The 27,454-nt window shown below is 47.0% G+C and overlaps 1 protein-coding gene across 2 annotated transcripts; it reads left to right on the forward strand.

The window, feature by feature from the left end:
- On the forward strand, positions 1 to 27,392 carry PDXDC1 (pyridoxal dependent decarboxylase domain containing 1). Of its 2 annotated transcripts, none has more exons than XM_048494349.1 (23): positions 1 to 331; positions 4,545 to 4,618; positions 5,523 to 5,588; positions 6,910 to 6,993; positions 7,831 to 7,977; positions 9,762 to 9,951; positions 10,050 to 10,118; positions 10,342 to 10,420; positions 11,821 to 11,905; positions 13,133 to 13,181; positions 14,901 to 15,002; positions 15,229 to 15,354; positions 16,907 to 16,957; positions 17,945 to 18,008; positions 18,465 to 18,541; positions 19,329 to 19,434; positions 20,087 to 20,258; positions 20,894 to 21,003; positions 22,188 to 22,309; positions 23,354 to 23,446; positions 24,808 to 24,904; positions 25,140 to 25,244; positions 26,144 to 27,392. In XM_048494349.1, the coding sequence occupies exons 1-23, from the start codon at positions 206 to 208 to the stop codon at positions 26,389 to 26,391; spliced, it is 2,442 nt and encodes an 813-aa protein (XP_048350306.1). In that variant the 5' UTR covers positions 1 to 205; the 3' UTR covers positions 26,392 to 27,392. The 2 variants fall into 2 exon arrangements, with proteins under 2 accessions (XP_048350306.1, XP_048350307.1); XM_048494350.1 differs by having other exon boundaries at positions 8 to 226.
- The last annotated feature ends 62 nt before the right edge of the window (positions 27,393 to 27,454 follow it).

Below are 27,454 nucleotides of genomic sequence, written 5' to 3' on the forward strand. Positions count from 1 at the left end.
GAACCGGGAAGGCCGCGCTACGGAAGCCGGGAAGGCAGCGCTTGCCCGCCCAGCCTGGTAGGTGAGCGCGCAACGCCCCCTCCGGCCGCCGGGCGCTTCGTCAGCGCTGCCAGCGTGGAGCCGGCGGAGGCGAAGGCGGAAGCGCCCGGAGGAGAAGGAGGGCCGCCCGGAGCTTCCCCCGCTGCCGCCTGCGGAACCGGCGACCATGGAGAGCTCCTTGGAGAAGGTCGGCGCTAGCTCTGAGGGGGGTCAGAGTTGGGTTGCCAAGCTCCAGGGGCCGGCTGGAGAGCCTGCAAGGGGCAGAGACCCGCTCCAAGGGCCGAGTTGGAAGGTGGGCTTTATGGCGTTATACCCTACAGAAGCCCCTCCCGAAACCCGCCCCCCTCAGGCTCCAACCCCCCAAATCTCCAGGTATTTCCCAACCTGGAGGTGGCAATCCCTGTTATAAAGGGGGGGGGGTCTGTCTTGTGTGAGGTAAGGGATCATAAGGGATGTTCAGCAATTGTGGGATGTCTTTTTTAATCGGGGGGGGGGAGGGCAACGACTCGTTTTCATTTCAGATTTGTCATTTTTCCCCCTAGGGGGAAGGGGACTGCAGCCAAAGTGGTGTGCATGAAGGACCACATTACAGCCTAGGGTGGGTCCCATTGCAGATGTTCAGGAATCCAATTCCCCATCAGTTTTTCTGTCAGCATGGCCAATTGGCCATGCTGGTAGGGGCTGATGGGAATTGTAGTTCTTGAACATCTGGAGAGCCGCAGGTTCCCTACCCCTGGTCTAGGGAGTATTGGGGTTGCCAGGTTTCCCCAGCCACCAGCAGCAGAGGGGTGGGGTGGGGTGGGGCATAGGGTTGCTAGATCCAGGTTGGGAATCTCTTGGAGATTTGGGGACGGAGCCTGGGGAGGACAGGGGATCTCAGTGGGGCACAGTGCCCTAGATCCCACCCTCCAAAGCATCCATTTTCTCAAAGGGAACTAACCTCATCTGGAGATGAGCGGTCATTCCAGAGGATCTCCAGGTCTCCCCTGGAGGCTGGCATCTGTACCTGGAGATTTGGGGATGGAGCCTGGGGAGGACCCCTCAGTGGGGTACAATGCCACAGAGCCCACCCTCCAAAGCCACCATTTTCTGAAGGAAAACTGATCTCTGTAGTTTGGAGATGTGCTGTAATTCTGGAGGATCCCTCAGTCCCCCAGAGAGACTGGCATCCTCAGACTTAAGCAATTTAGTAATCTATTAAATGTGAGTATCGTCATGTGTCATTTATTATGGTTTTTAATGTACGCGCAGAGCTCCAAGCTGCTCTGGATAGTGGGCATGCATTAGATAGGTAGGTTGGACTGTAGGGGTTTGCTGTGTGATGAAGCGGTTAAAGTGTAAGACTAGGAATTGGGAGAACCAGGTTTGAATCCCTGCCCTGGCATAGAAGCTTCCCAGGTGACTTTGGGCCAGTTGCATATTCTCAGAGGGGCCTATATCACAAGGTTGTCGTGAGGAGAAAAGGGAGGAGAGGGGAGGGTTGTCAGCCGCTTTGGGTCCCCATTTGAGAGAAAGGCGGGCTATAAGCAGCAGTGGTGTAGGAGGTTAAGAGCTCGTGTATCTAATCTGGAGGAACCGGGTTTGATTCCCCGCTCTGCCGCCTGAGCTGTGGAGGCTTATCTGGGGAATTCAGATTAGCCTGTGCACTCCCACACACGCCAGCTGGGTGACCTTGGGCTAGTCACAGCTTTTCGGAGGTCTTTCAGCCCCACCCACCTCACAAGGTGTTTGTTGTGAGGGGGGAAGGGCAAGGAGATTATAAGCCCCTTTGAGTCTCCTACAGGAGAGAAAGTGGGGGATATAAATCCAAACACTTCTTCTTCTTCTATAAATGAAACCTAATTTTTAAAAAAACAAACAGTGAAGATGCTTCCAAAATGATAGAGCATCCGCTTGCGGAGCTGCCAGTGCTTCGGAGTCCCAGATTCAAAACCTCTGATGTTTCCACTCTGAGAATTTCTGGCCGCAGGACTGGGAAAGGCCGGTCCGGTCACGTCAGTCAGAGCCGGTGTAGTTTAGAGATCAGGGTGTCAGATAAACGTGCGCATGATGGAATCCCCTTCTCAGCCACAAATCCCATTGTGCGACTGTGCGTCAGTCATTCTCCCTGAGCTTAGCCTGTCGAAACAGGATAACACCAGGGAAGGAAGAGCCGCATACCCAGTTCTGAGCTTTTTGGAGGAAAGGCCGAGCAAACATGAGAGGCGGATAAGAAGAGCTGAGTTCCGGGTACCTGCTCTGGTTGGGGAAATCCCCTGGAGATTTGGTGGGCGTAGACTGGGGGAGGGCGGGGTTTAGAAAGGGGAGGGACCACAGGAGGGTACAATACCTTTGATCAGAAGTCACCAGTGTAGAGTTGCCAACTTCCAGGGGATGGCTGGAGATCTCCCGCCATTACAGCCGATCTCCAGGCAACAGAGATGACTTCACCGAGAGAAAATAGGTGCTTTGAAAGGTGCACCCTGTGGCACTAAACCCCACTGACGTCCCACCCAGCAAGTGTTTGCAGAACGTAGGTGGGGCCAAAGGGAGACTTTTGCCCAGCAAACCTTCTGTTGGGCCCCTAGCAATTTGACTGGCCGTGCAGATTTTTAAAAATAAATGTTGCTTCATTGGCAGCACAAGAATCTTCACTGTGTGACTGAAGGTAGGCTGGGACAACCGTTTGGCCGTCGTCTTCGCCTTCTGTGGTGGCCGTTTTGTGGTCGTGCCTTCCCCACTGTGTCAGACTTCCAAAGGTGCCCTGATGCTCAGAAAGGTTGGGGATTCTTGCCACAGAGCATATCCTCCAAAGCAGCTATTTTCTCCGGGGGCAGCTGATCTCTGTCACCTGCAGATCACTTGTAATAGCAGGACATCTCCAGGCCGTGCCTAAAGGTTGGCAACCTTACATTGAGCACATGGAACCAGTGCTTTGACTTAGTGGTCAGGTAGTCTTTGACATTCATCAGCTTTGGCTTTATAGCTGTGTGGACTGATGGGCATAAAAATCCCTGACGCTCCCTACGGAAAGCAAAGCAGGATTCTCGCGTCAGACCTTGAACAGCTGCAGTGAGACAGAGCAGACAATGCCAGGACCGGTGGTCTAATAGAACTTACAACTGTTTCCTTTGTTCTTTGGAAGATGTACTCTATGGCATCAAAGGTGCACTCTAAGGTATCAAAGGAGCAGAAGTGGCGTAGTGTTTAAGATCAGGTGCACTCTAATCTGGAGAACTGGGTTTGATTCCCCGCTCTGCCACTTGAGCTGTGGAGGCTTATCTGGCGATCTAGATTAGTTTATGCACTCTGACACATGCCAGCTGGGTGACCTTGGGCTAGTCACAGTTCTTCAGAGCTCTCTCAGCCCCACCCACCTCATAGGGTGTTTGTTGTGAGAGGGGAAGGGAAAGGAATTTGTAAGCCCCTTTGAGTCTTCTTACAGGAGAGAAAGGGGGGATATAAATCCAACTCTTCTTCTTCTTTTTATTCATATCAATATTCTTTCTAAGTTCAGAAAATTCAGATGGGAGAAATTACACGGAAGAGTCCTGTTTCAGATAGACTTCTTTTGTGTGGGGATATTATTGAAATCATATTTAGCTCCAAGAATTACGGTGGTTTTTTCCCCCTGAAGCAATGACCACCCCTAGAAAACTCTCAGTGACTTTATTCAATATATTGTTCCAAACTTGGATTGGAGAAAACATTGTACACGTTTGACTTACTGCGTGGGTGGATTTTATCGTTCTTTCAAGGTGAAATGGCGCGCCTGAGTATAATATACCGAAGGTGCCTCTGCAAAGCATTTTGACACTTGGTAAAAGCTCTGGTGTGGACAATAACACTATTACTTTAGACTTTGACCTTCCGGATAGTTATTGAAGTAGTAAAACTGTACTGTACTGTTTACGACTGCAAACAGGAGGTCATATTATTGGATGTTCTTCCATTTGAGAAAAAAAATCCTAACCGTGGAAAACCAGCAGTGCAAACAGCGAATTCCCGTATGTCATATGTTTCTGTTCTTTATTTTTTGTTTGCTTGAGCTGACACCTGCTTCCCTCCCGAGGCTGTTCACTGCGAAGCTGCTGTTTTTCAAAGAACTTGAGCACCTGCCCAGTTCTACAGACAGGCAAAATGCTTCTTTTTAAAAAAACGGTATTTATCAGTGAAGTATTGAGCAGCGAATCACAATCTTTCACTCATACCAGAAGACTAATCTTTTGGTTCCGGCCTGCCAGGGAGTGAGATGGCAGAACTGGCTGAGCCTCTTGAATTCCAAACGGCCAATCACATTTTGGGGTGCTCCCTCCAGTGAAACATTCTAAGCACCCAATTCTGGCATTAATTAAAGCACGTCTCTGGAGTCAAATGACAAACCCTTTCGGAAATATCGAGAGACTTCTCAGATCATGTCAGCAACGGACGCTGTGGACTTTGCTTCAGAGATGCTGAGGTTTTTGGGTGTACAAAGAGCGGCAGTTTGTAAGGCTAACATGAGTATCTCATTTTCGAAATCACAGATGGTTGACCCGACCTTAGCGGAAATGGGGAAGAATCTCAACGAGGCCATGAAGATGCTGGAAGACAGTCAGAGGTACGTGGCAATGATCGCCTTCAAGAACAGTCCAGGAGTGTTGAGGATAACTTCCTACTTGATATGGGACAGGCTACTGTTGAGAGTAACGTTATTTTGCTCGAACAGAATGACAGTTTATTGTCGAAGGCTTTCACGGCCGGAATCACTGGGGTGCTGTGTGTTTTCCGGGCTGTATGGCCGTGTTCTAGCAGCATTTTCTCCTGACGTTTCGCCTGCATCTGTGGCTGGCATCTGATCCTCTGAAGATGCCAGCCACAGATGCAGGCGAAACGTCAGGAGAGAATGCTGCTAGAACACGGCCATACAGCCCGGAAACCACACAGCACCCCAGAATGACAGTTTTTGATTCCTGTCTTGATCTAGACTTAATTATAACTAGCATCAAGTTTCCTGTGGCCAATGGCACGCTTCATCTAAATAAGAACAGGCCAGCTAGGTGTGAGGCCTGCTTTATCTTTTAAAACCGTGTCCTCTCTCGGATAGGCCTGGGCCGATCCATGCAAACAGCGACCCCCAGCCTGCATACTGGTATCACGAAGGGGTTGATTAGACCTAAACTAGGGCAACACAATCGGGTCAACTTATTGTAACCTTAAAGAGTTTTCAAGGCAAGAGACCAACAGAGGTGGTTTGCCATTTGCTCTGCCCAACAACCCTGGACTTCCTTGGCGGTCTCCCATCCAAGTCCCAACCAGGGCTGGCCCTCCTTAGCTTCTGAGACCTGAAGAGACCAGGCCGGTCTGAGCCATTCACGTCAGGGTTTCGTGTACATAAGTGACTGCGAATAATTCCACTGGGGGAGATAATGAAGTTACGGTGCTTGGCAACAGCATTATGGGGTGGTGGCATGGGGGAAGGGAGCAGAATCCAAGCGACTCATAATATTGTGTGTTACAACTAGGAAAGCTGAGGAAGAAAATGAGAAGAAGTATACAAGGAAAGATATTCCTGGCCCACTTCAAGGAAGGTAAGTAACCTTGTAGACCAGTGATGGCGAATCTTTTTGAGACTGAGTGCCCAAACTGCAACCCAAAACCCACTTATTTATCGCAAAGTGCCAACATGGCAATTTAACCTGAATACTGAAATTTTAGTATAGGAAAAACGGTTGGCTCCAAGGCACGTGTTACTCGGGAGTAAGCTTGGTAGTAGTCAGTGGCTTTGCTTTGAAGCAACTGTGCAACACTTTGAATGGGTGAATCACGACCCTAGGAGGGTTTACTCAGAAGCAAGCCCCATTGCCAGCAACCGAGCTTACTCCCAGGTAAAGGATCACGCTTTAGTTCTTCTCATGAAAATCAGTTGGGTTTAACAGCGCTTAACAGGGTTACCTACACTGCTTCCCCAAAACTAGGTCTTAGGTTTAGTGCTAATAATCTCCCTGAAATAATTGCACTATTATCACATGAAGAGGTCTGTGCCCACGTGCCCACAGAGAGGGCTCTGAGTGCTACCTCTGGCACCCGTGCCATAGGTTCGCCACCACTGTTGTAGACAGATTTTTTTAAAAAAATCATTGCTTCTTATTTTAACCAATAAATGGTCGTGAGGTTTTTTTTCTTGCATCTTTTAAAGTTCTTCTACCAGGGCGGTGGCTGCAGGAAATCAGAATTAGATCTCAGGGTGTGTGTGGGGGGGGGGGGGGATTTAATTTTGCGACAGGGTCTTTGTGGATTGCTGGTGACAGAGTTTCACTCCTGGCCTTTCCAGATCTGAGTGTTAAACAAGATGTGATATCAGTGTGTCTGTGAACCCTGAGCAAGCACCGGATTATTGACCCGTGGGGTGACATCACATCACAGCATTTACTAGGCAGACAATGTTTATGGGGTGGTTTGCCATTGCCTTGTCCACTTCAGAGGTGGTTTGCCATTGCCTGCCTCTTCATCACACCCCTGGTATTCCTTCAAAGCCTCCCATCCAAATACTAGGCAGGGTTGGAGCTGAGAGTGTGTGGCTGGCCAGAGGTCACCCAGCAAGCCTCCATGGCAGAGTGGGGATTCGAACCTGGATTTCCCAGATCCTTGACCGACACCTTAACCACTACCCCATGCTGGCTGTCCTGCCATACAGTCCCAAATAATAAAAATGTTATGTCCTTGTTAACAAAAACGTCTTTCTAAAATGTGCACTATAGAATGTATATGTTTATATTTGAAATTGATACTTCCCTTCTTCATTGTATTGTCATCGATCTGCTCTATTTACGCCATCTTAATCTGTGTAAGACATAACTCTTGACTTGCCTAGTAAACTTGTAGGATGAACACCTTGTTTTCTTTCCATAGCGGGCAAGATATGGTGAGCATTCTCCAGCTAGTGCAGAATCTTATGCACGGGGACGAAGAGGAGGAATCTCTGCAGTCTTACAGGTAATCTTCAGGGGCTCTGTCAAAAAATTGTCTCTTGAGTTTTTACTCACTTACAGCCCAATCCAAGCGGGGGAAGTGCAGGACACCTGGAATCGGCACGTGCTCACGCCGACAGACTTGTGCACCTAAGGCGGTGGGAAGGGGAAATAGGGCAACAGGAGGGTGCTGCGGAGCTCTGCAGCTCCCGACCCAGAAAAGGCCTTGGCCTTCAAAGCTGTGTTAGTGTAAAAGTAAATTCTGGCATGGCTGGGGCAGCCTAGGGACGTTCCCAGGGTGCAGCTGATAGCAGTCGGCTTCCACTGGTCTTTCAGCCTGGGAACAGCCCCAGCGTGGGCCTGTAAGTTACACCACGGATACACGTGGCATATGTTGCTTTTCTCAATGGAGTGGTCTGGGTTGCAGTGGAATTTTTCCCCCTTGCTGGTTGCTGCACTGCTGTAGAAGGCTTTCCCCCTCTCCCCAATCTGGATTGCGCTGTCCGACACTTTGTGTCCCAGTTTTCACAGAATGTGGCAAAGCCGCTAACAAAATTATTTTTAATAACTGCAATTAAATAATACATTGTATATTAAAACAGTCTGGATGTGGTCATGTTCGCCCCCTGAATGAAATATTTTTATTGTCTGTTTTGAAAACCTAATAAAAGCAATTGGGGTTTTAAAAACAACAACAACAGAGAGACAAGTCAGCAAGGGGTTGGTGCTGAACAGATAGATTTCACTTGACCCTTGCTGGCAGCTGGTCTTCACTCATTTTTCTGTTCATTCTTCTTCTTCAACAATGGGACACACTAGTTTGTATAACAGTGGCAATGCTAACTTCTGTCTGATTTTGTAGACTGCAAAATGTGGGCGAGCAGGGCCACATGGCGTTGCTAGGACACAGCCTGGCTGCGTATATTTCCGTGCTGGACAGAGAGAGACTAAGGAAACTGACCACCAGAATCCTTTCCGATACAACCCTCTGGCTCTGCCGGCTCTTCAGGTTTGTGTGTTACAGTTTGCATTTGGACTGACCTCTGTTGGCTGTCTCTGTGGTGAGGGGAGAGAAAAGCTCCTTGCGGTTTAATTGAAGCCACAGCATGGTTTATTGGGACAGTTTTTAAAGTGAGGAGCAGATGATACAGGAAGAACCTTGTTTGCCGCATGCCTGTTCCTCGGAAAGAAGGTTCTTAACAATTATGCGCCATTCATTAAGGAAAAAAAGAACGCTTCTTTTTATATATATAGGAGTACTTCTCTGTGCCTCTCTCTCTCCATACATAACAACATGGTTTCGACTTCATTTACTCTGTGTGCCATGCTGATCGGCTTTGCAGAACAAATCCGGAGACTTGCCAAGTTCCAATTTAGATGTAAACATCCTCTCTTTTCCTCTCTGTTTATTATCTTTTGCATTTGAGGAAGAGCCGTAATCACCAAATGTAAAACCTAGGCTGGCGAACGCTGTCTGAAATTCACCCAACAAGTTCGAAGGAACAGACAGTCGCAGTTTCCGCTCCTCCTCTGGGTACGGGTTCTGTTCACATCGAAAGGGATGACCAACCACAGCCCGGGACCAAAGGATCATGTGCCGTTGGAGCACCTGGTCCTGACAGAACCCACCCGGGGAATCTTGGAATCATCCTAACCGGAATCGTAAAAAGAGAGAGGCTGAGTCTCCGTAGTTCTTTCTAAAATCTGACAATTTTGTGCTTGTTGCCGCAGGCTTCCTTTGTGGAGAACTTCATCAATCTATCAAAAGGCGTTCTTTCCTAAACCGACACTCCCTGAGAGTTGCTCAAAAGCCACCTTTTCTGTGTCTTCCCATTTGTGACCTTGAAGCTGCCAGGAAGGGAGGCAGAGACATGTGATCTTGCTGGATCTAATTCCTGAGCTTCTTTTCAGTGCAGAGCTACACATTAGGTGGGGGAAACTGGATTCCCAGCCCTCCATTTCCAGCACTTCTGTGCCCATATTCTCTTCTATTAACATCCCCAGCCCACATTATTTCTATCAAAAATGGTTTGGACACACAAATTTGGCCAGGTAATGTGCCCCTCCAGTCCCCGCACTGGAGAGAGAATGCAATACCTTTTTCGCTTGAGCACATATTGCTTGTTGCCCAAGAGGGGCCCTTTCTCTCTAGAAAAGGGGGATAGATTGGAATCCTTGTCCAGACAGGGAGGGGCAATTTAGCCCTTGATTGCTTGGCACTAAGGAAGAATGTTGCTTTTGGTTTAAAGTTCACATTCTGAAAACTGGAACCGCTTAAGCTGTAGGTGGCATTTGTAATAATTGTATGTGTGCAGAGCGCTGTCAAATCACAGCCGACTTTTGGCAACCCAGTAGGGTTTTCAACGCAAGAGACATTCAGAGATGGTTTGCCGTTACTGGCCTCTGTGTAGAAACCCTGGACTTCCTCGGAGGTCTCCCACCCAAGTACTGACCGGGACTGACCCTGCTTAGCTTCTGAAATCTGATACGATCCGGCTAGCCCGGGCCATTCGTGTCTGTGCTTGCAATTATTGCCAGGGTGGGGGAGAAAAAACGAAGATCTGGTCTTGAACAAGCCGTTTAATTTTCCTGTGATCCGTTTTTTTCTATGTGAATTGGAAGAAGAGCAATTTTCCCCACATAATATTTGTATTAGACAGCCTTAAAGTGTGAATTTTTTTAGGTGCAAATGACTTTTCTGAACTGAAAACCCAGATTGGGTGTGGTTTTAACGAACCGACCCCTTTTTTCCCCCTTGTGAGCTCGCGTTTACTTAATAATTTCTCCGAACAGGTTTGAAAATGGGTCGGCGTACTTCCACGAAGACCGTCGGGAGGGCCTCTTGAAAGTCTGCCGGCTCGTGATCCATTCTCGCTACGAAGACTACACAGCTGAAGGTTTCAACGTGCTGTGTAGCAAGCTGCCGATGATCTACATCAGTTCTGCCGCCAGAGAGGGACTGGGCCAGTCGCTTTGCAACCAGGTAGTGCCAAATGTCAAGAGTTTTCCCTTAGGGTTTCGCGTCATATAAACACAAACCCGGTTTCCTGAGTCCCTTTTTCCATCTGTTTCTCCTTATAGCTCGGATTGCCCCTTTCCTGCTTGTGCCGGGTGCCGTGCAATACTATGTTCGGGTCTCAGCATCAGATGGTAAGTATCACCAAAACAGCAGCACATTGCCTCGATTGTTCTCAGTGGTGGGATTCAGCAGGTTTGCGCCACTTTGCTAGAACCGGTTGTTAAAATGGTGCTTGTAAACAACCAGTTGTTAAATTATTTGAATCCCACCACCGGAACCAGTTGTTAAATTATTTGAATCCCACCACTGTGCATAAAGAACGTATTCTTTTCCTTTTCTCCCTATTGGTGATAGGATGTCGCTTTTCTGGATAGGCTGATTAAAGACGACGCTGAGGCTGGAAAGCTGCCCATCTTGCTTGTGGCCAATGCTGGTAGGTGCTTTTAGCAGTTTCTGATGGGCTGTTTTCCTCCCATGCCCTCCCCTTCTCCCCCACAGCCTTGAAATTAGCAGCTCTTTCCATGTGACACTCCAAGTTGTTTTGCTTGGGCTGAGTTTTCACTCTCATGGCAAGCTGCTGGCATGTCAACAGTACTGACGTTTTGTATTTTAGTTACAGTCATAGACCAGCAACATGAAAACAATAATTCAATGAACTTCCGTGGCAGGGTAGGGAGGATTCAAACCTGGGTCTCCCAGGTACTCGACCTACACTTGGACTTCCTCTGGGCGTGTGTGCATGGCTTTGCCTCCCGCAGCAGATTCGGCCCAGCACCCTGTGCTGGTATTCCAAAGGCACCCGCAGGCTCAAAAAAGTTGGGCTCTGCTGCCCTAATCGCAACACTAATTATTTTTTTAATATTTTAATTTTATTCAATTTGCAGCCTGCCCTCCTTCTTACGGCATCAGGGCAGCCTTCCAACATCAATCCTAGACTGGCTTTCAGGGTGTCAAGGTCCCCCTTCCTGTCCAACCCAGTGAGCACATCCATCTGCGAATGTGAGGGGAACGTCCCACCTGTGGATTTTGAAGGGGAGCAGTCACATGGGGTTGTTTGAAAAATGGGATGCTGTGTGGTTTCCGGGCTGTATGGCCGTGTTCTAGCAGCATTCTCTCCTGACGTTTCGCCTGCATCTGTGGCTGGCATCTTCAGAGGATCTGATAGTAGGAATGGAAAGCAAGTGGAGTATATATACTGTGAGGTCAAAAGGTGAGGCCCTCTGAATAGAGTAGCCTGGTATGTGAGTCACAAAGAAGTCTGTAGCCTGGGAGTAACAGTGAAGATAGCAAGGTCATTAGGTGAATGGATCTGAATAGAAGTATCCTGGCCTTTGTTTCCGTTGATTGATATTGTCTATAGTTGTTGTCCTGTGTTTGTGTGGAGCTGATTTGTCACTGTCTTGATTCTAGAGTTTTTCAACACTGGCAGCCAAATTCTGTTCATTTTCATGGTTTCTTCCTTCTGGTTGAAGTTGTCCATGTGCTTGTGAATTTCAATGTTTGAAAATGTTTGCAAAACGTTTTCGGGGGCTTGTGCGGAAAAGGCCAGGAAAAGTTTGAGATCTGCACCGTTATATCCAAGGTTAAATTGTTACTCTGAGAATGGGCTGTGTGTGTGTGTCCTTTTTTGATGCAGCACAACTTTTCCCCTTACGCACAACAGCATGCTAAACTGATGCAAGTTGAGAAACCAAGCCCGGACAAAAACCTGGTTTGGAAGAGCCCAGGATTCTCATAACAATTCTAGGAGGACTTTGTTTTGAGCGGTTGCGGCCATCAGTGGCCAGTCCTTTTAGACACAGGTTTATTTATCTCCCCGCTCCTTCATTGCAGGCACGCCAGGAGCAGGGCATACCGACAAACTTGGGCGTTTGAAAGAACTCTGTGAACAGCACGGCATGTGGCTCCACGTCGAAGGGTATGTATGACTCACTAGTTGGGATTAGAACCGTTTTTCATTTCACGTTCGTCTACATCATGAGATGCACCAGCCTTTCCACAGGGGTAAAAAAATGCAGGCAGGAGCCTTCCTGTCCCGTCTTAACATTCCTTCAGCTGCTCCCCCTAAGCTTCAAACTGACTTTAAAAAAAACCTTCTAAATTGAAATGCTTTTATAAAAAACATAAGAAAGAGCCTGCTGGATCAGACCAGAGTCCATCTAGTCCAGCGCTCTGCTACTCGCAGTGGCCCATCAGGTGCCTTTGGGAGCTCACATGCAGGAAGTGAAAGCAATGACTTTAAGAACACAAGAAAAAGCCTGCTGGATCAGACCACAGTCCATCTAGTCCAGCACTCTGCTACTCGCAGTGGCCCACCAGGTGCCTGGGGGAGCTCACAGGCAGGAGGTGAAAGCAATGGCCTTAAGAACATAAGAAAGAGCCTGCTGGATCAGACCAGAGTCCATCCAGTCCAGCACTCTGCTACTTGCAGTGGCCCACCAGGTGCCTTGGGGAGCTCACAGGCAGGAGGTGAAAGCAATGACCTGCTGCTGCTGTTCCCGAGCACCTTATGAAGGAGACTAGGTGTGGGAAGCTGTTGAAGAAGAAACAGACAGAAAACCTTAGTATGTCTTGTGGATCTGAGGCACATATTGGTGTCAATTCCACTCCCCTGGGCACTGCTCCTAAAAGAAGGATGGAGAAGGATTCAGACGTGCAAAGTGTGGTTTAGTGATAAAGAGCAGTAGAGTCTAAACTGGAGAACTGGGTTTGATTCCCCACTCTTCCACATGAGCGGTGGACTCTTATCTGGTGAGCTGGATTTGTTTCCCCACCGGTTAGTGGATTTGTTTCCCCTGGTTAGTGCTTGGATGGGAGACCACCAAAGAAGTCGAAGGTCGTTACACAGAGGCAGGGAATGGCAAACCATCTCTGAACATACTTTGCCTCGAAAACCTCATGGTGTAATCATAAGTCGACTGTAACTTAACGGCAAGAGAGAAAGACTATAATAACAAGTTTCCAGAGCATGTGTGATATACCTGTGAGCCCCCTGCCCTGGTCAAAGGCTTCTCTGATATAGAGTTCTAAAATATTTAACATGCTGTTCTCAAGCAAAAATGAGAACCCTTCTAGCGGAAGGAAGACTGTTAACGTTTGATTTGGGCTAAATATGTTCTTTTTAATTATTTTTTTCCTCCCGCAGGGTGAATTTGGCTACGTTGGCCTTAGGTTATGTCTCTTCATCGGTTCTGGTGAGTTGAGGGGGATCTTTTTAATGATGCTTCTTACGTTGCTTTATAAAGGCCGAGGCTAACCTCTTGCAACGTGCACTTGCATCTCCAAGATAACGGGAAAAAGAAGGCCCCGTGAGCTTCTGTCCTTCAGTCTCTCCGTTTATATTTTGCAGTTCTTGCCTAGTTTTCACATTCATCCAAATTTCACAGGCCATCTCATTGTGCTGTGACAAGAATGGAAGTAGCCTTCTGCAGATAGGAGGGGTTTGGGCGTCAGAGCTTTTCTGGAGCCCTTAAAGCTGCAAGAAAATATTTCAGAGGGATATTGTTCATTTTGCATGTTTGCGGATTAAAGGCTGGGTGTTATTGGCAGCCCCAAATAAACTACTTGGCACACGTTAAATGTAAAAGGGGAAATATGTCCCTGGATACATTGCAAAACTTCCGTGAGCTAAAATTTGCTACTGAACGACTTAGAAATCGTACGAGCCGATGTAAGTGGAGGATACCATTTAAGCAGCTATTTGAATGTGAAGGATCATTCTGTGTTGGGAAAAGCTTTTGGAAACGGGGATTTTCAAGATCAGAGAGGGATGGCTTCTAAATTAGTTCAGCGAAATTTCAAATCCAAAGTCACTAAAGAAAGGGTATTCTGAAAAATAATCTCGGGGAATGTCAGTGGGATGAACGACCCTTGTAAAACTGGAGAATCTACTCAGAAGCTGGTAGTGTGCTAATCAAAGGAATTCACATTAAAGATATTCAGGCTCAAGTACTACCATACTCAAAGCTGGGAGCTTTGTACACAGCGAGCTTCCATGCCGAGCGGGGCTTGAACCGGGGTCTCTCGGATCCTCACCCTAACACTTCACCCACTGAGCCTTGTTGGCTCTCCATCATGAAGCTGGTATTGTGAAATAAAAACGAATCTCTGCATCTCTTTTATCTGTATCCTTTTTGTGACTGGTGTCTGCCTTTCCTCTGCCAAGGGCCTCCGTAGGGAAAGGCCCAGATCTCCATTCACAAGCTCGTTTTCTATATTGAGTCATTTTAATGAAGCAAGCCTTTATTGGCATAGACAACAGTACAACAATAATAAAAAACGGATTAAAAAGCATATACAAAACAGGAAATAAATGTTAGGTCGAAGGAAATCTACTGGCGTTTGGTAATTTCCAGAAGAAAGTCTGCCACTATCATACAGAGAGAAGGATCAGGGTTGTTCAACAAGTAGTGTAATCTAATTAAATCGGGGAGATGGGGTAAATGTAAAGGAGTAAGATTCACATACTTGGATCTGATTTTCTTGAATCTGAGACAGTGTAGTAATTGGTGGGCCAGAGATTCAACTGAGCCATCGTTACATGGGCACAATCTTTTAGCCTTTTCTTGCATATTAAATCTGCCATGCAACAAGGCAGAAGGCATAACATTAAACCTGGCGAGCAGTATGGCTCTCCTTTGAACGGGGTTTATTAAGCAGTACAGGTAGTGTGCCAAGCGGCCCTGTTCAAATGGGAGAGAAAAATACAGGGGGGAGCACGTTTTCTTGGCTGTGGTGATTAGGGTAGATAACTCTCTTTCCAATAGTTGACCTTTTAATTTCCTATAAGCAAAGTGAATCCACTGACAGTCCAATAGAGGCAATTTTTTCTTCTATACTCTGGTTTCTCTATATTGAGTCCTTTGGAGTCGCGTTGTGAAGAAAAGTAACAACCGTTCCCTGCTTTCTTTTAGGCAGCGACCAAATGCGACAGCATGACCCTGACGCTGGGACCTTGGTTAGGTCTCCCTGCAGTGCCTGCCGTGACCCTGTACAGACACGAGGATCCCTCTTTGGTAAGGTGGTCCACCGTGGCCACGTGGCTTGGCCTGGCTCTCTAGAGCTCATGCAGGAGTGCCCCGTGGGCCAGAGTTTCTGGGTTCCCTTTGACACGTGGAGCACCGTGGTGCAAACGGCCGGGGGATAAAAATGGAGCTCATTTGAGCAACAGGCTGGGGTATGTAGCTTTAAAATAACAGCATTGATAGTTGGTTGAGTATCATTTTTTGTTGTTGCTTCCAGTCCTTGGCTGCTGGTCTGACTTCCAGCCAAGCGGTAGAGAAGCTCCGTGCCTTGCCTCTGTGGCTGTCTTTGCAATACCTCGGACACGACGGGATTGTGGAGAGAATAAAACATGCATCTCAGTTGGTAAGGAGCGTGGGATTTTGATGGTGTTCATATCTCTCTGGATCGCAACCACGGAGGCTTCCCATTGGCAGACTGTCAGCGACGTCACTGGGACTCCGTTTTCTCTCACGCAGGACTTGCATTTTGGACGATTTTGGTTTGGCACCTCTCTTGCAAGTCTGATTTATGTGCAAACGCATGTGCTATGGTTTGAAGTATTATGGCAAGTCCTGTGTTTTGAAAGCTGATATATAAATTTTTCTTTTATGTACACTGAGAGCATATGCACCGGAGACAAATTCCTTGTGTGTCCAATCACACTTGGCCAATAAAGATTCTATTCTATTCTATTCTATTCTATTCTAAACTGTTTATTAAGTTTTGTATGCGTATTACGATGAGTAGGACTTAAATGTCCCCATGGAAATTTAAACTGAAATAAGAATTATAATTATTGGCTGGCCAGTGTACTACCCCTGTTTCCCCGAATATAAGACATCCCTTGAAAATAAGACGTAGTAGAGGTTTTGCTGAAGTGCGAAATATAAGGCATCCCCTGAAAGTAAGATGTAGCAAAGTTTTTGTTTGGAAGCATGCCCGACGAACAGAACACAGAAAAATAAGACATCCCCTGAAAATAAGACATAGCGCATCTTTGGGAGCAAAAATTAATATTAATTAAATTAATTGGGGTGGGGTGGCGGACGCCTCTATTATTGTTATCGCTGTTTTAAAGGTTTTAGTAATTTATTTATAATCATATTTTATGTTGTACACCGCCCAGAGCCCCTAGGGGATTGGGTGGTATAAAAGTCCAAACAATAAATAAATAAATAAATAAAATAATATAAGACACTGTTTTATTTTCGGGGAAACACGATACGCGTATCATTGTTTTCCCATATCTCTTTGCTGGCCATAACATGCATAGTGGGTTAGTTCTGTTCTTCATTGCTGGCCAAACGCTCCTGAGAAGCACACAGTAAAGACTCGAAGACGGCCGGGTGTGTCCCTCCCATGTTGCTATCGATAACCTATTCTCCATGACTTTGTCTCACATCAAGTGTGGAGAGCCAGCATGGTGTAGTGGTTAAGAGTGGCGGATTCTAATCTGGCGAACTGGGTTCGATTCCCCCAGTCTCCCGTATGAAGCCTGCTGGGTGACTTGGGCCAGTCACAGTTCTCTGTGAACTCTCTCAGCCCCACTTACCTCACCAGGTGTCTGCCGGGGGGAAGGGAAGTCTTTTTGAGACTCCTCATGGTTGAGAAAAGCTGGGTCTGAAAATCAGCCCTCCTTTTCCAAAGTCCATTATTGCATCTCTTGGAAATGATTTTTGTCAGTTAGTTGCTTGGCAGTACACACTGCGGCATCCACAGCGCAGTATACATCTAATAAAATAAACAAATAAGATAAAATGCCTCTGGTTGTCACACCCATCCCAGGACAGCGTGGGGCGTATCTGGTGGAGGGCGGTCTCTTTTTGCACGCCTGCGTAATCCCGGTTTGTGCAGTTCCTCGCTGCATTTTGTGCGAAGTGCCTTTCTCCCTCCCAATTTTCTCGTTTCCGTTTAGAGTCAGCGGCTACTGGAAAACCTGAAGAACCAGGATTTTATTAAAACCTCAGTAAGTTTTTCCCGTTTGTTGGTGTTTGTGTGAGTCTTAGAGCTAGCGCATCTGTTTCTGCAGTTATCAGCTGCTGAGAGGCTCCTTTGCGGTCACTCTGTCCCAGTATTCTGTCGCCGTCTCCAGCATAACAAGAAATCGGACAATGCAGATGTAAAGGCTGCGCAAAGAGGGGCTAGTTTGGTTTGCTCTTTGTCCTTTTTTAGATGTCCCGTGCTCGAGAGAAAGGCCCGTGCTCGAGAGAAAGATATATTGCGGCCGTAAAATCTGTGACAAGCATATTTGAAGGAGCAATTGTGCCTGTTTACCTGAAGGTCCATTGCAGCTCTTTGCCCAGACTGAGTGGCATACAGCTTCTGGATTTTGATGGCTTTGCTTAGCCCTCAGGATTCAACAGCCACGAACCGATCCAATCCCTTTGTAAAACGGCAGGCTTTTGTTACCTCTCGGGGTGGCAAGTTTTATAAGCCGATTGTGCGTTTTCGTTTGAAGCGCTGCGTTTCATTTTCTGTTTCAACTGTCACGTGATTAGGTTCGATGTTGCTGTAGTCTCTTTAAATGTAGAGACAGGTTGTATCCGTTTACCCAAGCTTTTAGTTGGTTGTGTCTTTATGTTTTGTGATTGTTTTTGCTGATATTTAAAAGGAATGTTTACACAGCTTTGATTTTCCATAAGCCTTCTTGAGCACTTTTATTGGCAAGAAATGATTAAGAACAAGGTCCAAATTAAATTATCTCACTTAGTGACTTCAGGGATTGAGTTTATAACACCCCAGTCCATTTAACATTATCTGCCATTACTGTGGCAGGTATTTTTCTCATACAGGAACATTGTATCTTAATTGTGAGTTGAACATTCACCAAGAGCCTTCGAAGTTGATTTTATGCACCAAATGTTATGTACCAAAGTATTGCAGTATTTCTTATAATGTATTTCTTATAATGCTGATGCATTCCCCTTTTCTCTTTTCAAATTGCATTTCCAAGGTTGAAGATGAACTTGGCTCTCCCGTGGTGGTCTTCCGCTTTTCCCCTGAGCTTCCACATTTAGGTAAATAACTTGCTGAAAGTAAAATCTCTCCTGGCCTTATCTTAGTATGAACATTTTTATTGCAGTTTGAGTGCATGTTCTGTCTGCATCGCATGGAAATAATCAGTGCCTTTGGATCGCAGGAATATTACCTGCATTGCATTTTAAAATGATCAGCAGAACGTTGGTTCCTGCAGTTTAAATGTAATGGTGGTACAGTCACCTGAAAGAACATTGAACTGGCTCTCTAGTTCCAGTGGCCCTCTCAGCAAGTCCTATGGTTTGTTCTCTCTTAAATCTGGACCACAAGGTTTAAATCAAGATCCGATTTCTATTCAGGCATTTCTACAATTAATGATCAGTGTTGGTCCGAGCTGCCGGGTTTCAACATGAAATTACAAAGATTTGTCTTGTATTGTATTGTCGACTCTAAAATGTCGTAAGTCAAAACGTTTCTTTTCTTCTTTTAAAATCCAGATAAACTATTACGCGCCGGCCAGGGTCCTATGATAGCCGGCAACGAGAGATACGTTTGCGATACTTTTAATCAATGGGTAGGTGTGCCGTTCCTTGCTCTTTTCCAGCAGTACTAAACATCGGGTGGCCAGAACCAGCCAGATCTGTGTCTGTCAAAATCCCGATGGTTCTGGAATTGCTTGTAGAAAAGGCCAATCCTGTCCTATCCATTTAGTATTGTGACAAGTCTGTAGCCTTGGAATTGAAAGTTTCCTACAGGAGAGAAAGGGGGGATATAAATCCAAACTCTTCTTCTTCGTCTTCTAAGTTACCATGGGTAGCCCCTTAACACTGAGATCCAATGTGGTGTAGTGGGTAGACCATTGCACTAGGACAGGGTCCCCAACAAGATCCCTGTGGGCACCACAGAGCCTAGTGACACCTTTTCCTGTGTTTTTTCAAAATGGGTGGGGGCAGTTGTGGCTTTTGCCCAGCAAGGCTGCTCATTTGGCCATCAGAGATTTGATTTGTTCTACAGATTTTTTACAATTTTGCCGTGGCGGCACCTGCCACCACAGTCCAGTGTGTGACTGAAGGGAAGCCGTGGCTGGCTCCGCCTCTTGTGGCTTCGCCAAGTGCACTGTTTCAGAATTCCAAAGGTGCTCGCAGGCTCAGAAAGGTTGGGGACCTTGGAAACCCATTGGGTGACTCTTGAGCCCCTGCAGTCTCTCCACCCGACCACCTTGCAAGGTTGTTGTTATTGTGAGACGAAAGGAGAGGAAAAGAGTGCAGGGTGATGTGCTGCTTTGGGGTCCAGGAGGGAAGAAGAGCAGGATTGAAACAAAAAATATTTTAACATCTCTACGCCTGGCTTTCTGTTTTCAGCTGGGGGATCAGCTGGCACAGTTAGTGCCGGCCAGCGGAGTTGACGTGGTGGAACTTGAAGATGAAGGCACTTGCGTCCGCTTCAGCCCCTTAATGACTTCTGCAGGTAACTGGATCTCAGGTGTATGTTTCCCGACCTAGTAAATCCTCCCTTCATTGTTCCATGTCGTGTTGTTGTTTTTTTAAATCATGTGCATGTCCTGTTCTGTTGTATGTCTGTGTGATTGTTTGATCTAAACGCTGCTGGCCTTGAAACTAATCTCAGTGGTCGGTTTGACTAGATTTACATATGCAAAATTCAGATGTGCAGATCCATATAAAAGCTTGGGTGCCGTCCCCAAACGGTGAAAAATCAGATATGAATGCAGAGAACCGGAAGACTTCTGAATAGGTTTTCACTGTGTCATGGGGAAGCAATATTTGATTACCTCAGCGTTTTTTTTCTGACTGGCTTTGCATATCAACTGAGGGATCCTCAAATGGATTAATGGTTCGCACCCTCTTCAGCTGTCAACCAACTCATTTGCTGAAAGCTAATATTTGACAGTTACAGAAACAGATTATTTGCTTTTCTAAAAGAGGTTAAGAGAGACGGGCTGGCATTTGCCTCTTAGGAAAAAGCACAGGAGATTCTCAAACGGCTGGTCCGTACAAAGAGGCCTAGAAGAGGCAGGGAAAAGCATTGAAAAATGCAAAGCTGGTTTTCGTCGATAGCAGCGTGCGTGCCTTGGCCCCTGCTGATGGATACGGCTCTTCAGTTTTAGGAACCGAAGTGCAAGATGTTGACCAGTTGGTGGACTGCTTGAAAATGAAGGTCCCGGTGTTGACTTGCACGCTCCAGCTGCGAGAGGAGTTTGAGCAAGAAGTGAAAAGGACGGTCGGGCTGTCCTACGTGGAGGATATCAGCTGGCCGGGACTTGGAGTGCTTAGGTGAGTGCCTCTTGCCGGGGGCTCTTCAAAGTGCCATGCCGAAAGCTTCAGAACATGCACCCCCTCCACCCCCCGCCTCGCGCAGCTTGTGGGTGCTTCTGGAATCTGGAGAAACGTTAGTGAGCAACCCAGCAAATTGGGTTTCATGTTTCAATCCAAGTAACTTCCACTTGCCAGCTGCAGTCACAACAGAGTCGCTTCCTGGCATCTCCTTGAGCACCCTTGCGCCGTGGAGGCAAAGGATCTGCTTTTGGGGATCTGCTTTTCCAAGCAGTGGGGAGCATTAGCTCCCACAGTGCTTTGAATTTTGTCCCCAAGAGTCAAGAAACAAACAGGAGCCAGGAAACACACAGTGGGTGCCCAGGGGACCATATGTGCCACTCTGGGATCACTTTGATCTACACAGTAGATTTGACTTCACATCTGACATATAGCTGCAACTGAAATTATTCCCTCAACTTTTCAAAAATATGGGGGGGGGTTGTGTGTGTAGGATGGGTGGAAGTTTACTGTTTGGGCAGTGTGTGCAGTGGAGACACTAAAGATTTTGTGTGTGTGTGTGTTCAGTAGGATTTTATGATTCCCCCCCTCACAGAAGTATTTATTTACATGGTTCTCCTTGTGATTTTGAAAAGGTATGAAGGGCAGAACGAAGACAAGCAGGAAGAGAAAGAAATGGAGAAGATCACCCTGGGGCTCCTGAGAAAGTTGAACGAACTGGAGTCGGATCTGTCCTTTTCTTTAGGTGACTTAGCGATGTCTAGGAACAATACGGGTAGATCTCTGCATTAAAAAAAATGATAAGATCTCCAACCACCCAGCAATACCGCTCTCTGCAAAACTTGAAGAATGTTGCATTTAGTATCTGTGTCCCTCCTCAGGGTTGTGAGAAGCTCAAGACGATTCTTGGTTTGCACGCAGGGTGAAGGGACCTGTAGAGAAAATGCATTTTTTGTTGGAGGTTTGAATAGAGTAAAACCTCCACCTTAAAAGTTTCTCTTTCTCTGCAGAGTAAAGGTGTGGGGGAGATTAATTAAGAACATAAGAACGAGCCTGCTGGATCAGACCAGAGTCCATCTAGTCCAGCACTCTGCTACTCGCAGTGGCCCACCAGGTGCCTTTGGGGGCTCACATGCAGGGTGTGAAAGCAGTGGCCTTCTGCTGCTGTTGCTCCCGAGCACCTGGTCTGCTAAGGCATTTGCCTTCTCCAACCTCAGCTTTACAAATACATATGGAAGATACAGGGAACAGGCTTCAGCACAGAGGAGTGGAGTCTCTGTCCTTGGTCCTCTCAGTGGGCAGTTCCCACATAGGCAGGTGGTAGCAGAACTAGGCTCAGAAGAAGACGAAGAAGAAGAGTTGGATTGATATCCCCCCTTTCTCTCCTGAAGGAGACATTAAGGGACTTACAAACTGCTTTCCCTTCCCCCCGCCCCCAACAAACACCATGTGAGGTGGGTGAGGCTGAGAAATCTCCAAAGAACTGCGACTAGCCCAAGGTCACCCAGCTGGCATGTGTTGGAGTGCACAAGCTACTCTGGTTCCCCAGATAAGCCTCCACAGCTCAAGTGGCAGAGCGGGGAATCAAACCCAGTTCTCCAGATTAGTGTGCATCTGCTCTTAGCCACCACACCACGCTGGCTCTCTCAGGAATGGGAAAGAAAAGCCCATCCAGGTGCTGAAACAGCAAGGTGGGTGTCATGTGCCAGGTGGGGACCTTGGGCAGCCACGGATGCCCAGGTGCCCCAGTGAAATAACACCTGCAGATCAGAGGAGAAATGTCCCGCCACAAGGCCCACTAAGGGGATCCTGACACCCATCGCTGGGCTTCAAGTTGTTCCTTCCATTTTAAAACCAGCCTCTGCGATAGATGTAAAACCTCCTTCTGGCTTATTTATTTTTTTGACTCATGGTTCCCCCTGTACCCAGGTCCTGAATTTGGAGGGGAGAAGAACTGTATATACATCGGGATGGTGACAGAAGATCTAGACGTGTCCGAGCTGGTTGAGACGATTGCAGCGACGGGCCGAGAGATCGAAGAAAATTCCAGAGTACGTATTTAAAGCTGTCTCTGAAGCTCCGCCATGTCAGCAAAGCCAGTCTGCCCACCCTTATCTCATAACTTGTCTTGTGGTTAACATTGCTGTTCACCCCTGATGGACAGTACAGTTGTTATTCCCAGAGACTGGCTGCATTTGTCTAACACAGCAAAAACAACACGTGGAATTCTGCGGAGGACATTATTAGTATTGGCTGTAAATGGTTTTTGTAGCCTGTTAACCCCCAAGTTGCCACTGGACTTGGTTTAAATTTGTTGCCCTTTTTTGTGGTTAGCGTTGGCTGAAATCCACAGAGCCATTTCAGATATCTCAGAGGCTTATATAGTTATTTTGAGCTATTTCCACCCATTTGAAGCCAATGCTGCCTTTGAGCAAGGAAAACTGTTTGTTAGTCTAAGATCTGAACCCTGTCTAATGCGGAGTCCGATCATTGGTCCAAGAACAAGAGTTTGGATTTATATCTCCCCTTTCTGTCCTGTCAGGAGATTCAAAGGGGCTTACAATCTCCTTTCCCTTCCCCCCTCACAACAAACACCCTGTGAGGTGGGTGGGGCTGAGAGGCATCTGAAGAACTGTGACTAGCCCAAGGTCACCCAGCTGGCATGCGTTGGAGTGCACAAGCTAATAAGCCTCCACAGCTCAAGTGGCAGATCGGGGAATTAAACCTGGTTCTCCAGATTAGAGTGCATGCTCTTAACCACTACACCACGCTGGCTCTCTGGTCAGTATTATCTGTTCTGATTGGCAGCAGTCTAAGTTTAAGATCTTTTTTTGTTGCCTGTCACCTAACGGATTCTTGGACCAGCAAAGTAGACAACTGTGAGAGGGGAGTCACAGTCCGTACCAAACAGTTTCAGACATTTATCGAAACTATCAGAAAACCAGTCCCTTCCCCAAACAGTGATGTTGTGTTATTTTTAAAAAACTACATTATTTTAATCGAGATAGACCCAAGCGGTTCTTTTGGGCTGCGATGAAAATGCCAGGCGAAGCTCTAACACCCCCCCTCCCCAATGCTTTCCTCTTTCTTATCAGCTGTTGGAAAACATGACGGAAATCGTGCGCAAAGGGATCCAGGAAGCTCAGGTGCAGCTGCAGAAAGCGAATGAGGAAAGGCTCCTTGAAGAGGTGAGGATCTAAGAATAAACAGCATCTTGGAACAGACCCTTGTAGGCTGTTTTTTTTTAAAAAAATGCATAAATACAAAACATAACGGAAGTATCAAAAGACGCACTATAACTTTGGACTTTGAACAGGAAACTGCAACCTGGCCTATCACATTAAACGTGCCCTCTAAGTACCTTGGAGCCAAAATAGTTTTTATCAATTCGCCCAGCAGGCTTCACGCAAAGGAGCGGGGAAACAAAATCCAGCTCACCGGATAAGAATCTGCAGCTCGAGTGGAGGAGTGGGGAATTAAACCTGGTTCTCCCAGTCAGAGTCCATTGCTCCAAACTGCTACACCTTGCTGGCTGTCAACACTGTTAATGCTGTGGCAATCCTCCTGCAACAGCTGTCTTATGACAGGCATTTTGCCGCACCATGCCGTGTCAGAATTCTGAATGTGGCCACAGGCTCAAAAAGGTTGGGGACTCCTGGTATATAGAATCCAAGCCCCAGTGTTGGATCCTTTGACCTCAGCAATGTGCTCCGTCCTTATTCCTGCCCCTCTACTGAAGAGTGCTTATAACAGTGACTCCACCAGTATCAGTGGTACCCTGAAATGGGTGGCAGCCACTGCTGGCTCCAGAAGAAGAAGAAGAAGAAGAAGAGTTTGGATTTATATCCCCCCTTTCTCTCCTGCAGGAGACTCAGCTTACAATCTCCTTGCCCTTCCCCCCTCACAACAAACACCCTGTGAGGTAGGTGGGGCTGAGAGAGCTCCGAGAAGCTGTGACTAGCCCAAGGTCACCCAGCTGGCGTGTGTGGGAGTGTACAGGCTAATCTGAATTCCCCAGATAAGCCTCCACAGCTCAGGTGGCAGAGCTGGGAATCAAACCCGATTCCTCCAGATTAGATACACGAGCTCTTAACCTCCTACACCACGATGCTATTTGCATGCGTGATCCTATTTGAATGGGGGAGCTATCTCCCTCCCCTTCTCTCCCATTGCTTAGGGAAACCCATTAACAGGATACGGAAGGGGAGGCGGACCCAAATTCTTTAAAATGGCAGCCCTAGACATTTGAACCAGAAATATTCAAGCACACATCTCTACATCTAGGTAGCTGTTCATGGTTTTCCTGTGTGGCGTTACCTAGCAAAGTTTGTGCCACAAAGTTTATGTTAATACTAGGTGGCATTTTCATATGTTTACTCGCTGTTCCTATATTTGAATAACTTGTTCAGTGCCTGTGTTTTTTGGTGCAAAGTATATCCTTCTGTCTACAAAGGGACTACTTATTGCTTTAGGACCCGTTGCCTCGCAGTGCCAACTGTTTTGATGCTAAAGGGTTATTTTTCCCCCTCTACCCGTGTGTTTTTCGCAGGGGCTGCTCCGGCAGATTCCGGTTGTGGGTTCTGTGCTGAACTGGTTCTCTCCGTTTCACGCTTCAACGAAGGGAAGAACGTTTGACTTAACGGCAGGTAGGTTGGAATTCAACTGCGCTAGTAGGATGGCCAACTCCTGCGCCAGTAGGATGGGTGCGGCAGCGTCGGAGGAGAGATGCATGCTTAGAGAAGTAAAATGCAAGGGCAAAAGGATTCACTTCTGCTCGTCCTGGTCTCTAGGTGTTCCACTGTACCCTGTGTGCAGGCAAACCTGCCTCCAGAAATTTTGCCTGGCACCTGGATTTGACAGCATGTTCTCTTTCTTTGACAGGTTCTCTTGAATCGACTGAGCCCACTTACGTGTCCAAAGTACAGGGGACAGGGGTCACCCCACCTCCAACTCCCACATCCAGCCGGGCAAAGCAAAGGTTCCCTGGTAAATCTTTCCCATCCATCCTGTTTTTGAGAGGTTGCTGACAAGATATGTTTTTTGTGGGTCTTGCTGGGCCAGCTGGACTTAGGGTACCATCTTGCCAACATTAACTGGGTGGTCTTTTCTGCGCTAAAGTACAAAGGCTACTTGTTGTGATCGTTAATTGGATCGACTGGATCCACGTGTTCAGTATGAAAGGTCTTGCTTTTTGAATGAAGGGGAGAGGAAGAAAAAGGGCTACATCTAAGTAAATAGACACCCAAGGCTACTAGTAAGCTGTTTAAAATGTGAAAAAGATCCAAACCTCGAACTGCTAAATAAAAGGTGTCCTTTGTGGGTTTTCTGAGTTGTGTGGCCACAGTCTGCCAGTTTCAGCTCCTAACATCTTGCCCGCAACTATAGCTGGAATCTTTAGAGGCATGTGTGACATGCCTCTGAAATGCCAGCCATAGATGCGGGCAAAACATTACAAGAAGAAGAAGGGTTTGGATTTATATCCCCCCTTTCTCTCCTATAAGGAGACTCAAAGGGGCTTACAGTCTCCTTTCCTTCCCATCCCCACGACAAAGACCCTGTGAAGTGGGTGGGGCTGAGAGAGCTCCGAAGAACTGTGACTAGCCCAAGGTCACCAGCTGGCAGGTGTTGGAGTGCACAAGCTAATCTGGTTCACCCAATAAGCCTTTACAGCTCAAGTGGCTGAGCGGGGAATCAAACCCGTTTCTCCAGATTAGAGTGCACCTGCTCTTAAACACTACACCACTCTGGCTCTAAAACTACCAAACCACAGCTGCACAGCCTGGAACACCCATAACAGCCAGTTGATTCACGGCCATGAAAGCCTTCGACAGTAAAAAGAGATTTGCTTGGGTGTGCATTTTACATTGTGGACTCTTTGATTTCAGGTCAAAAGCTGTTTAAAAGGTCTGCGAGGGGCTCTGATGGGTTCAGTGAGACCAGTTCCGTGAGCCACACTGATGACTTGGTCAGAGAGCCACAACCGGGCGCGTCTCCTGCGGGGCAAGAGAACCATGAGCTGCCGGAAGGGGGCGTGCACCTAGCCGAGGAAGCTGCTGAAAACTCCACAGGGGAAGCGGCCCAGACTCTACGGAACAACGGCACTAAATCAGAAGAACCGGAGAGTCTCAGATAAGGATCCAAGCCCTGGGCATGAGGACTTTGTACAGAAAACACAATGCATTCCCTCTAGAGCAGGGAAATCTCACGACGCATTTAAAAATGTGAAGTGTCACAGTGTGTACGGTAATAACTACTGTTACTTGTGATTTACTGGAGATTTTGCACAGATTTTAGCGGAAGGAGCTCCTCTCCCCTTGGTTTTTCTCTGTCCCCTCACTGTTTGGGTGATGGCCTACGGTAGTTCCCTGCACTGGTCGCAGTGGCTCTTCATCCTACACTTGTCTGTATTTCCAAGATTTAGACTACCGGGCACATCACACCGGCTTCTGACTCGTTACCCTTCCGTACCACGCCGCCTGCAAATGAGAATTCCAGCAGGTCTCCAGGTGATATTTTTGCTGATAGTTTTTTGTTCTAATCTTTTTCCAGCCAAATGATCTGTGGCACTCGGTGCTGTTTTGATTTTTTGTAAAACGAATCCATTGTCTAATTATACGAAACACGCCTATCGGTTGCTCACAGTCTGTTATTAAATTACAACACACATCTCGTCACCTGCTCAGCTTTTAACCTCCCGTTTTGTGTTCCGAGCCCTCGTTGAAGTTGCTGTTCAATATTGTAAATAGGAACCAGATTATTAGTTTGTCGATAGACCCTTATTTGGAGAGACGAACATAAAGCGCAAACTAAATTCAGGTCTTCCGTGTGGTTTCTTTGGTGGGGTTGACTGCATTGAACTCTGGCGCTGAGAGAAAAGTCGGGACCGTGAGGGGGTGAAGTTAAAATTGTGAGTGCAAAAATGTACACGCTTTTACAACTGAAATGGTTTCGGCCGGTAGTTTTGCTGGAAATAAGTACTGACTATAGATGCTTCCCAACTGCTATGGTGGCTTTTGGCAGCCGTGTCTCGGTAGTCAGCCTTGATTACTTCGTATGCAAACAAATTTTGAGAAGCTTTGTTAAGATTCTGTACTTTTCTGATGAAATAAAATCTTTTCTTTTAAAGTGAAAAAAGAAAACAAATCAAATCCTCTACGTTGTTATAGCAATCGCCGGTCGTCAAAGTTGCCGCAAAA

The sequence above is a fragment of the Sphaerodactylus townsendi genome, linkage group LG04 (genome assembly GCF_021028975.2).
Source record: "Sphaerodactylus townsendi isolate TG3544 linkage group LG04, MPM_Stown_v2.3, whole genome shotgun sequence".
Taxonomy (NCBI): Eukaryota; Metazoa; Chordata; class Lepidosauria; order Squamata; family Sphaerodactylidae; genus Sphaerodactylus; species Sphaerodactylus townsendi.

Bases quoted from the DNA above. Each gene is read 5' to 3' on its own strand.
- PDXDC1 (XM_048494349.1), top strand. From the start codon at position 206: ATGGAGAGCTCCTTGGAGAAGGTCGGCGCTAGCTCTGAGGGGGGTCAG. The intron at 13,182-14,900 runs GTGAGTTGAGGG...GCTTTCTTTTAG, and splicing joins ATGTCTCTTCATCGGTTCTG to GCAGCGACCAAATGCGACAG. The intron at 24,905-25,139 runs GTAGGTTGGAAT...TTTCTTTGACAG, and splicing joins AACGTTTGACTTAACGGCAG to GTTCTCTTGAATCGACTGAG.